The sequence below is a fragment of the Peromyscus maniculatus genome, chromosome 9, assembly GCF_049852395.1.
Source record: "Peromyscus maniculatus bairdii isolate BWxNUB_F1_BW_parent chromosome 9, HU_Pman_BW_mat_3.1, whole genome shotgun sequence".
NCBI classification, from domain to species: domain Eukaryota; kingdom Metazoa; phylum Chordata; class Mammalia; order Rodentia; family Cricetidae; genus Peromyscus; species Peromyscus maniculatus.
In genome coordinates, this window is record NC_134860.1 from 53,648,951 (window position 1) to 53,661,046 (window position 12,096).

General features: G+C 46.0%; 1 protein-coding gene across 2 annotated transcripts; it reads right to left on the reverse strand.

Annotated features, from left to right (window-relative positions):
• Nucleotides 1-7,149: 7,149 nt before the first annotated feature.
• LOC102919621 (cathepsin G) lies at nt 7,150-11,372 on the reverse strand. 2 transcript variants are annotated; one of them, XM_006988572.4, is made up of 5 exons: nt 9,683-11,372; nt 8,837-8,984; nt 8,272-8,407; nt 7,827-8,081; nt 7,150-7,425 (listed from the first exon to the last, which is right to left on the reverse strand). In XM_006988572.4, the coding sequence occupies exons 1-5, from the start codon at nt 9,735-9,737 to the stop codon at nt 7,258-7,260; spliced, it is 762 nt and encodes a 253-aa protein (XP_006988634.4). In that variant the 5' UTR covers nt 9,738-11,372; the 3' UTR covers nt 7,150-7,257. The 2 variants fall into 2 exon arrangements, with proteins under 2 accessions (XP_006988634.4, XP_076401168.1); XM_076545053.1 differs by lacking the exon at nt 9,683-11,372 and having other exon boundaries at nt 8,837-9,659.
• Nucleotides 11,373-12,096: the final 724 nt, after the last annotated feature.

The following is a 12,096-nucleotide window of genomic DNA, read 5'->3' on the forward strand; positions in this document are numbered from 1 at the left end:
ACAGAAAAGCCTGCCTGAATTCATCTCTCTGATCTGGACCTCAAGGAGGCATCTTCCAGGAGGAAGTTTGTTTTCATGATCTCCTTAGTTTTTTTAAGGCAGACTTCCGGGTCTGGATTACCACAGTTTTGGTTGTTTTGGAAGAAAAACATGAGAATCACAGTTTTTAAAGTGATAAACGGATGTCATCAGACTCATCTGAGAAAAGCCTGAGGTCTTGCACTGTCCTCTGATCTGGTCTCCAAGGAATAAGCACCCCAGTTAAGGTGATGCTGTTGACCCACCTGGGCCTTTCTTCCTCCTCTCTTCTGTAGAACCCACCACTGCAAGCACAGAGGTCCATGCAGTTGAGGTGTTTGCTGCATGGCTTCCAGGAACCACACTCAAAGGCTTGAGCATCTGCTGAGCTGCTCATTCTGTCTGAGGACTGCATCTTCCTCACGGGTTTGCTTGAGGCTGTGACAGGAGTTCCCATCTTAAGGTGGATTCCCACAGGAGAGGATCCTGGGAAATGAATGGACTCCCAAGCACATGAAGATGGCAGGTGAAGAACTAGAGAGGAGGAGTTTGGTGAGGGGGAAGACCGTGGTCCTGAGAGGATGGAGACTATGACAGCCGTCCTGCATAAAGGACGACCAGTCTGCCTAGTGGGACGTGGAAGCTGGCATCTGCCTTCACATTGGTTCCTACGGCCAGGGACTGGAACTTTGTCTCCTGAAGGTACCTCAGGCCCCTGAGTGACTCGGAACTAAAGGGCCACTATCCCTCTTGTGTGGGTCCTGGGCTTGGTGGTCTCTAGACTCGGGAGTTTCAGGGCTGTTTGTCCTTAGGCAAGGTGGCTGTGAGTGTGATGATGCCCGGAATAGGGGGCCAGCTTGAGCTAGTTTTGTTTTCTGCTCAGATGTAACTGCTTCTAAAATAGTGACCGGTCCTACTGATGCTGCTTATAACACAATTATTCTCCGAGAGAAGCACTTACGTTTCTCATTGTCGAAATGGTTTTGTAAAATGCCATACCTGGTCATAATGTATCCATAGGTTATTTGTTTTTGATATTTAATTTTTTTAGATTATAATTTAATTACAGTATTTCTCCCTTCCCTCTTCTCTCTCCTAACTCTCCTATATACCCCTCCCTGCTTGCCTTCAAATTCCTGGCCTTAAAGAAAAAACCAATTGCTATTATGTTTATATGTGTATCTGTATACACATATATGTTTTAAGATATAACTGCTGATTCTGTACAATGTTGCTTGTTTGTATGTTTTCAGGACTGACCATTTGGCACTGGACAACCGACTGGTGTGCTCTTCCCTAGGGATGGCCACCTCCCCCCCCCCCACCCCCTGCTCCCAGCTCTCCTCAGTCACCTATAGCTCTCTGTGTAGGATTGAGGCCTCATGGGTTTTTCCTTGCCCACTTGGCGAGTTCACTGGTATCATCCTTGTTCTCACAGTCGTGGTGAGGCTTTATGGTGTAGCTTCTGCTGTTACTAGGCGACACAGTCCCACAGCTCACTCCCTGACCCTCTGACTCTTACAGGCTTTCTGGCTCCTCTTCTGGAATGTCCCCCAAGCCTGAGGTGCGGGAGTGTGCCGTAGATGTACCCACTTGAACTGGGCCCCACAACTGTCCGTATCGATTGGCTGTGGTTTCCTGGGGTGGTCTCTCTTGCGAAGAGAAGTTCCTTTGATGAAAGGTGAAGGCGACACTTATCAGACTGGAAGGAAGTCTGGGTCCCAAAGGCTCTTACATTTTTGAAGATATGCTGAAATAATTGTGGTGGACTATAAGAATGATGATGATTTTAACCGTTCTGGGAGACATGCCACCTAGATCTGGACTTCAGTCATTCTTCACTTGGCTCAATTACCTATACCGTCAAGATGTTTCTTGAACTTTTATTCTTGATGGAGATGTTTCCTTCAACTGATGAAGTCACCCCTGCTGTGTCCCCTGGGCTTCACTCCCACTCATAATGTTCCACAACACCAGGGACTGTGCCCTGTATCAGCCACGGTCATCTTCTTTTTCTCTGTCTCTTTAGTAGTTCAAATGTAGAGTCACAACAATAGATTCCTAAACAGAACCATGCAGCTCGAATCCTGCCACTCCTGGAGATGTGCAGGTGATAACCAGCTCAGAGGAAGGACGTGAGACCACATGATCTCATGTGCAATATCCTCTCCAGGAAATGCCAGAGGGGCCTGGGTGGCCACACAAATACAGATTTGGAAGAAAAATGATTGTCAGAAGCGAACTTTCCTAGTAGAGGAGCCCTGCTTTGGCAGCGTGGACAAGGCAGCCCAGGTTCTGTAGTGAACTTGCTGAGATCTCTGATGGTCACTGTCTTGCCTGGGACTTACATCTGTGTATCACTCTGTGTCTGTAATTCTTCTTCTTCTTCTTCTTCTTCTTCTTCTTCTTCTTCTTCTTCTTCTTCTTCTTCTTCTTCTTCTTCTTCTTCTTCTCCTCCTCCTCCTCCTCCTCCTCCTCCTCCTCCTCCTCCTCCTCCTCCTCCTCCTCCTTCTTCTTTTTAAAGTGATAGTTTTATTTCAGGAAATACTTTCACCCATGGGTGGAATATTTCACATTTAAGACCCATGGGCATGTGTAATTATGTGTTAATCTCCTTCTTCCCCTTGTTGTCTGGGGCACTTCTTAGTTTGATCCATGGGCCATGACCATCAGCAAGGTTCTGTGAACTCTAGTCATTTTTATACTATTTTCTATGGTCATGTGAAATGATACCAGTAGAATATAGGTGCTACAATGAAAGCTGTGATATTTATACTAGAATTGAATATTCTTACCTTTGTAGTGACTTTAATTTTTAAAATTATGATGTAATCACATCACTTCCCTGTGGTGATATTTTAACTGTACTGAAATATGGTGATATTTTATTTGTGCTTTGATAAATAAAGCTTGCCTGGAGATTGGGGGAAAGCCATTATAAGTAAACAAAGAAGTCAGGCAGTGGTAGCATACACCCTTAATCCTATCACTTAGCAGGCAGGACCTCTGTGTGTTCAAGGCCACACTAGGGAACAGAGCCAAGGGTGGTAACACACACCTTTAATCCCAGTACCAACCATAGAGACCTGGAGGTCTATGCAGACAGACAAAAAAAATGACAGAGCTATGTAGGAAGAGGAAGTGAGGTAGCTGGGCTAAGAGAGCCAATGAGAGGGCAGAAAAGCAAGGTATGTAAAGCCTAGGTAGACAGGAAGTCATGTCATTTGGAAGCTGCAGAATTGGTGAGGTAAGTTTGGTTGGTAGCTTTCCCTGTTTCCCTGATCTAAGGCTTTCACTCCTATATTTGGCTCCATGTTTTTTATTTAATAAGACCATTTAGAAATTCATCTACACTTCCCTCTTCCCGTTCCCTCTCCCCAACCTTTTTTATTCACTCCCTGTCATATTCATAGCCTGTTTTTTTCCTTCTTGTTAAATAGTTATTTTTATTTATGTGTATGTGTGTCACATGTGTGGGGGATGGAAGCCTGCATAGGATCCCCTGGAGCTGCAGTTATAGGCAGTTGTGAATTGCCTGATGTGGGTGCTGGAAACCAAACTCAGGTCCTTTGGAAGAGCAGTAAGCACGCTAACCACTGAGCCAATTCACCAGATCCAAAGCCTTTCTTTAATTACTTTCCTTTCTTTAATTACTATTGTTACATTATATAAATGCATAATGACCTCACTAGCTCCAAGTAGTTGGTTAGATTTCCAGTACCAAGCATGGTTTTTCTTCTGTTGAACAGGCTTTAAATCTAATTAGATGGGTGTTGGTTACTTCCGGGATATAAGTGCCACTGTCACACCTTTAGGGATATCTAGTTTTGATGGTCCTTGTGGTTCATAAGGCATCATGGTTGGGTAGGACTATTGGTTGCTTCCCTCCCTTGACAGCTTCCACTATTACCAGATCCATTGAATCCTGTGTCTAAAGTGCATGGTGACTTGAGCAACAGGGACTTACTTTCAAGATCTGGGAGGCAACCAAGGGCAAAATGTGCTTTAGACACAGGATTCAATGGATTTGGTAATAGTCCCCTGATCAACGACTCAGAAGGAGGTTTCCCATGCCTGGTACTGGGGTTTTTGTTCAAGAGTATATGGCTCTTGGGGTCAGCACTGCTAGCTCAAGAGACATGACTTCATTTAAGCTGTATATGTGTCTGTATACACATACACTTACATGTATAATGTGTAATCTTACCTAAGTAAAAAATAATGTGGGTCCTTGTGCTGGCTAAGCTTATGTCAACTTGCCATACAAGCTAGAGTTATCTGAAAGGAGGGAACTTCAGTTGAGAAAATATCTCTGTAAGATCTGGCTGTAAGGCATTTTCTTAATTAGTGATTGACTGGGGAGGGCCCAGCCCATTGTGGATAGTGCCATCCTTGGGCTGGTGGTCCTGGGTTCTATAAGAAAGCAAGCCATGGAGAACAAGCCAGTAAGCAGCACCCCTCCTTGGCCTCTGCATCAGCTCCTGCTTCCAGGTTCCTGCCCTGTTTGAGTTCCTGTCCTGACTTTTTGATGATGAGCAGCAATATAGAAGTGTAAGCCAAATAAACCCTTTCTTCCCTGACTTGGTTTTTGGTCATGATGTTTCACTGCAGTAATAGAAACCTAACCAAGACGGTCCTTGTGGCTTCTCCAAACATCCTTAGTATTATTTTTCTCTCTTCCCTCCCTCCTCTTCTACATCAACCTCTCTCTTCCCCCCCTGGTAAAGCCCTCCCCCCTTCTCCCCCCATTTTCCTCATATTGACGTTTCACCTAAGCTTCATCACAAGGGGCTCTGAGGACAAAGCCATCTTGAGTGCAGATTGGGATCACCCCAATAATAGGTTATTAAGCCTCATGCTCACCACTACATCTCCAGAGCCAGCACTGCCCTGGAAATTGCCTGCTTCTCACAACCACTTATGTCTTGAAGGAGGGAGGACACAACATTCCAAACCTCCTCTTACACAAAAGGCAGGCGAAGCACACATGTTCAGCAGGCAGGGGTGTGGCTCAGAAGTGAGGCTCACTACTATTAGCAGAGGGCTGGGCTGATGTATATTGAGACTGGCGAATGGCTGGGTAGTACGAATGTTTTAAACCTTGGATAGATGCCCAGGAGCCTGCTTAGAATCCATCTTAGAATCCTCTTTGCTGAGATATAAGTAGACTGTCATCAAAGGAATACTCTACCTGTCACCACTGTTAAAAATGTTAAAAATGACATTGAGACTCTCATCAGGGACATGTAAGAGACACAGTGGGAACAGGTGATGGTGTAGAGAGTGATCTCCCAGTCCCTCAGGCCCTTCAGATCTGTTTGCTAAACAGAGCGCGCGGATTTGGTCATGAGAAGAACACAATTCACAGCCTAGACCTACCTGCGTTAGTGGGTCAGGCCCCTCAGTGAGACTTCAAGTCCTGAGTATATGTGAATGTGCATGTGTGTATGGAGTGGTGTGCTAAAGAACGTGAAAACACCAAAGGCGCCTGAAGGTGAGGTCAGAGCCTGCACAATCTCATGGGAAATAGACACCAGGACCTTAGGGAGCTGTAGGAACCTTTCTAAACGGAAGTCAGATATGAGAAGCTGCCTTGAGAGTGCTGGTAGGAACAGGAGGACGTGCAAAGAGCTGGGGCTGACCCTGGGTTTCCTTATTATTGACTCTAGGACTGGGCACTTTAAGTCAATGTCACAGGACAAATAGGGGGACATTTTTACTGTTTTCAGTTCTTCTAATCTTGCGGGCATGAGTTCTTTCCATTTGTCAGTATAAACATTTAATAGTGAGACTCATCCCCGAGAACCCAGAAGTAGTAGCCTGAGCATACAGTTACCAGACAAAATGAATAATGCCTTAGACGCTATTGGCTACAATTTTGTTGACAAATGGCTTATATTGAATATTAAACAAATGTCCTTCTGATAGGAGTTACACATAAAACAATGATGGAATCCACCAGAGCATTTGTGTGTATGCCCAGCTGGATTTGGTAAAATATCTGTTCAGTAATTATTTCACTTACGACTATAGAAACCGAAGTAGTTCAGATTGCAGACATCCCACTGTCGGGTGTAAAGAACGTTTTGATGTACCAGAAAACCTTTACAGCGATTCTGTGCAGTGACCTCAAGATGTTTAAAGTCTGATTTCAGATTACGTGATCTCAGTGATCCTTTATTCAATGTAGACAGCCATAGAAACATTATTCTTTTAGTCAATATTTTGTTTGAAGTTTTATATAACTTCAGAGTACTAAAAGTGTACACTGAAAATGAAAGCACTGGTCTATAACACAGCGTGGCGGTATGATGTTTTAGACAAGAACTGCCATCTATGAAAGACACTGCCTTGCTTCTCCCTTTACTCTTGTGACTTGTGCTCCTGTGAACATTGGTCTTCGTTTAAACACATCAGTGTTCTGTTTGCTCCTCTCTCCTAGTACCTGTGTAGTTTAATCTTTAGTATTTGTATGCATTTAAGGTTTTTTTTTTTTGAGTGGGGTGTAAGGAATTATTTTGTCTTGTATTAAATGGGGACTTTCATGGGATTGCAACTCTGTCCTTTGATCAGGCTTATCTGTCTGCATAGATCAGCACTGATGGGTGGGTTTCAGGGAGAGAGAGCCTTGCCCTGGGGAGAGAAGCCGGTTCTGGAGAGTGAGAAGAGGAGAAAGGCTGGCTGTGGCGTCAGGAAGGGAGGGAGCTCACCTCCAGCCCCAGGCTGTGGGGCGATGATAAGGTTTGTTTGTCATGGGGAAGAAAACTCATTTTCTGGAGGAACTTCACTCTGCCCAGGCTCATGTCACTGGAGAACGAGGGTTAATGCGTCTTCAACACTGACACATTGAAACCACATCCCCATTTGAAAGGGGTTAGATGAGAGGCGGTGGGTGACGAGAGAGGAACTCTTGTGAGTAGTCACCCCATTGAAGGGGCTCCATGGAATCCCCTGCCCTTTCTACCACCTGAGCACACGGGAAGAAGACAGCTGTGATCTCGTAAGCAGCCCCTCATCAGACACCGAATGCCTGGGGCTCTCTGACTTTGGACTTCTCAGCCTCTCAAGCAAAATTAATTTCTGTTGCTTATCATACCACTGTGTGGCATTTTGACATAGGAGTTCAACAAATTAAGACACTACTAAATGATATTTAATAAACAAAGTTTACACTCTCCATATGACATTCATCAAGGCTATGGAAATCCCCTGGAGCTGGTCTGTGCCCCAGACAGGGAGTCAGTAGGTCGCTGATGTCCGGGGTGCAAGGCGCCTCATTGTCCTCTTTATCCAGGGAAGGAAGCTCTGGATCTTGGTGAACACAGCTGGAGGGATGCCATTACTGTCTCCATAGGAGACGATGCCCTGGACCACATTGTTACAAACCAGAGGGCCACCAGAATCCCCCTGGGGGCAGAGAGGAGGGAAAGGACATGAAGCTAGGCTTTCTGGCTCTCGCTGCCCTATGAGCCCGGCTCCCAGAGAAGGCATGGGTTGCTGGCCTCCTTCAGTTGCCTGTGTGTGTAGGATGGGCATTGATGGGCTTCTAGGAGGCAAGCCCCTGAGTCTTTCAGCTGCTGGACTTCGGGCTCGGCTAAAGTTACTGCCTCCAGCTTGCTCCATCATGGTACCTCCCCCTTCCCCAGTGAAGTAAATTGTGGGCCTTGCTGTCTGTCCTTCCCGAAGAGGAAAAACCCTTTCCACTCTGGTCAAGTCCCCAGGCTTGAAGGCATGGAGACTGGCCCAGCTATCCTGTCAGCCCTCAGCCCCTTGTCCCAAGAAATACCGGTAGCTGTTCATACTCTTACCAAGAAGGCAGACTTCCTTTCTCGTGGGTTTCCCACACAGATCTGCGTCTGGCTGTTGTAAGAGATGAAGCGTTCGCTGCACTTTTGGTCTCTCTGTATTCTTAGCTGCACCTCCTGGAGTACATTTGTTCCCCGGCTCTGGCTGACCCGGCCCCAGCCAGCCACTGTGCACAAATCCCCAGGCCGAATTCGGTTGCTGGCCATAGGCAGAGCCACGGGCTTCACGGCTCGACTCCTCCGGACTCTACTCCTCAGCTGGCAGGAGGAACGTAGGCATTCCAGCTCAGCTGGCGTCTCCCACCAACACTCAGGGATCCTGTGTCCTCACCCCCACCCTGGAACCCTGCCCCAGCTTCCTTCTCAACAGTCCCCGAATACAGAAAAGTCACACACACCGGAGGGGGAGCCGGCAAGCCTGGAGAACCAGAGGCCAGGTAGGTAGTACCTGCAGCAGCATGATGTCATTGTGGATGATCTGCGGATCGTAATCAGGATGAGGGATGGCTCTGAGCACAGCGATGTGCTGTTGGGTCCTTTCTTGCCTCTGGATGTTGTGGGCCCCCAGGGTGACGTTTATGGAGCTGCAAAAGAAAAGTTGGGCTAGAGGTAGGTATGGGAACCAGGAACTCAGCAGGGCAGATGAATGGCCCAAGGACAGGAAAACCGAAGCTGGAGAGAGTGGGGGGGGGGCAAGGGAGGGCCCTGCATCTGACCCCTGCCTGCTGTTTCCCAGGAATCCTGAACTGGGGACAGAAGGTTGAACAGAAGTAGACGGAGTTCATAGTTAGCGCCCAGCCTTCTCTCTCCTCCTCCTGTACCTTTTGATCACATCCCCCCTTTCTCTGTATCACCCTGGCTTCTTGCCTCCCTCTCCCAGGCCCATCTCGTCTCTAGAATTAAAGGCAGAACCTTTCATTATAATTCTACTTAATTATAATTGCACACTTTCAGGTGGCTCTGGGGAGGACGTTTTGGGAACTCTGGCCTCCTGGGAAGCTCCTGGTCCTCACCTTCCCAAGCAGTGAGCGGCTGTCATGACGAAATCTTCTCGCACCAGGAACCCCCCACAAGCACTCAGCCCTCCTGGACTCTGGATCAGAAGAAAGGCCATGTAGGGGTGGGAGTGGGGCCTGGCTTCTCGGCCTCCAATGATCTTTCCTGCAAGGAAGCACCTGGCACTTACCTGTGTGCTCCCCAGCCTGCCTGCCGGGGCGGCTTTAGAAAGGCTGGAAGGGGGTGGGGAGTGATACAGGAGAGCTTTGTGGACATCAGGAGCAGGGAGAAGACTCCAAGGGTCTACAGGAATTACTCCGAGCTTGAAGGGAGGCTCATCTTCTTCCCACGCCTTTGTGTGTTCCTTCTCCAAATGGAGAAGGATGTTGGTTCCACACATGGCTGGCTCTGTCCTCAGGTATTGAGGAAAGATGCTTTCCCAAGGTATGAACTTTCTCTGTTCCCTGGTACTCCCTTCATCCAAAAGCATCCCACATCCCAGAGTCTGCTTCCTGGAATCTTGGGACTAGACAGGAATCTAGACATGAGTGAATGGGACTTTTATAGCTGTGTTCTTGTCTCTGGACTTTGATATGGGCTACTGAACAAATTTTTGTAGAAATATTTATACAGTACTTTCTATATATCAGGGACAATAACAAAACTCTTATACATTAATCAATTTAACTGCCATAGCAATGTTATGAAGCAGTATTAATATTTTCCACATTTTATAGATAAGAAAACCAAGGCAATGTGTGTTCAAATAACTTGCTCAATAATACAAAGTTAGGGTTGCTGCAACAGTCTAGTTCTAGTATACATGGTGGGATTAGATCTCTGAGGTGTGGTTGATCACTCACCTGCCTCATCTCCTCGGAGTAGCATAAAGACCAGCAGGAGCAGAAGTGGCCGCATCTTTCCAGAACCGTTTGTTGCTTAGTTGGTCTGTGCTTGTAATTGTCCCTGCCAGACTTTTATCCCCTCTGGAGAGGAAGGAAGGGGGCGCTGGGAAGCCACGGTCCCACTTGCCTGCTTGTGCGACAGGTTTCATCACCCAAGGCTTCCCAGGAGGTTTGCACACCAACTGCCAGTGATCTAGGAGAAGAGAGAGTCAGCCAAGCTAATGTGGCATCCCCCAGAGTTGTGTTAGTGCTGACAGTAAAGGAACCAAGGAAAGAGTGAGGTCTTTGAACAATGTGTCCCAAGTCTACTGTATACTCAATAATTCAGGGAAACTGGTGGCTGCTTCCTTCGTTCCCTCTCCTTATGGGTTATCAATTGACATTCAAAGAATGTCAGTTCACACACACACACACACACACACACACACACACACACTCATTCAGAGAGAGAGAGAGAGAGAGAGAGAGAGAGAGAGAGAGAGAGAGAGAGAGAGTCTTACATAGCCCAGGATAGCTTCAACATGGCTACATGGTTGAGGGTGACCTTGAACTTCTGATGCTCCTGCTTCTACTCCTGAGTTCTGGGACTGCTGGAGTTCACTGCCATGTCAGGTTTTTGAGGTGCTGGTATAGATAATCACTCTACCACCTGAGCTAAAACCACCCCCCTTCTGTATTCTTTATTCACAAGTATTTAGTAATGTCCAAGGACAAGGTTGAATAAACGAAGTTGTGTGGAGGGAGGTATGGCAAAGAAAGACAACAGGAAAAAGTCAAAGAGGGAAAAAGAGGAATGAAGCCCGCCTGCCTTCATCCTTATTGCTCCCACTTCTTTTCTCGAAGTTGCCTAGGTGGAGAGAATGGCCACTCTCCTGAGGTTGTGGAGGGCGCTGCTGGAGAAGGAAAGGGCGGATCAAGCCTCTGATACTGACTTTCTTGGGTCACCTGAGTCCCAACCCACTCTCAGTGGAATCATGACTCAATGGAAGACTTTTTGCCAATTCTGGCAAAGGTCTTTGTGTTCTCCAGGAGCCCCCACACACTGCAGAGGCCCAGCAGGTTGACTTGCTGAGAGCTGTCTGGCCTTTGCTGGGAAATATTTAGGATTTATATTATTGGGTAGAAGAGACCAGTCAACTAGTTTCCATTCTTAGCCTCAGGGGTAATAGTTTAAAAAGGAGTCATGTTTATAATTGTGTTACATGTACATCCAGAAGAGGTGGGGTCAAATAATGAAGGGGGGCACAAGAGATCACTGCAGAGTCACACAATGGATTATTAAACCCACTGAAAAATATCTATCAGACTCAGTGTACACAGCAGACCACTATAATCCTGTATCACTTCTGCATAACAGCCGCTGACAGGCACACTTTCTAATCTATGAAGCGTGATAGGCTAACTTGAACGAGATTTGGAGGTTAAGCATCCTCTCTCATCTCATATGGTTTTCCACTTATTTTGAGAGCTGTAGAGCTTAATCCCATCCTAATTCATGCTCTCTGTTTGTATCAGAGAACTAGCGTGAAGGAAGAGAGAACACCCCAGCACTGTTACCTTTGTGTTTGGGATACTTTAATTTCAGTGATGTCTCAACATTTTGTTTTGCTTTAGAAATGTTATCTGGATTTTAAAAAAAGGATAAAAAGCCTGTATACACAGAAAAAAAGAGTTATGAAAGTTATACACCTAGTTATGTAACTAAAGGTGTGCACCCAGCATTTTATACCAGTGACCAAAGATTTCATGTCAACCTTCGCACTGAAAACAACCAGGAATGCGGCTTTTAAAATGACCCAAGAAGGGAAAAGCCTGAGAACTGCCTGAGCAGGAGTTCTCTTCAGGCCCAAACTGAAGGAATAGGGAGAGTCTAGACAGGAAGCTACTGGTGTCTGAGCAGAGGCTCTGAACTCATGAATTATGAACTTTCCATAATCAAAATATCCAAAGACTGGCACATGACTTCTGCAGTTAGTGAGCCCATCTCTTTTATGGGATTAACATATCTTTAATACCAAATCCAATGAAAATAATAATCTTTATCTATTGACATGTCACATTTTTCAAATCCTTATTTGCACTTGGCCTCATGTTCTCTCTCCCTAGAAAGAATTTTTTAATGTAGTATGATTAAAATGGTCATATTTTATTTTTTTCCACATAGAAAATATGTGTCCATGTGCGACACTAGAAATTTGTGCTTTATAAATATCATTTGTCAGGGAGAAAAGAAGATAAAACCTTAGTATGTCAGAAGATGCAGTCTCTATCCAAATTAAATGTCCAGCCAACAGCCACACCATATGGCAAAGGAGCATTAATAGAGCAATACTACTTTTGAATACCAATACACATCAAATCACATCAATTAA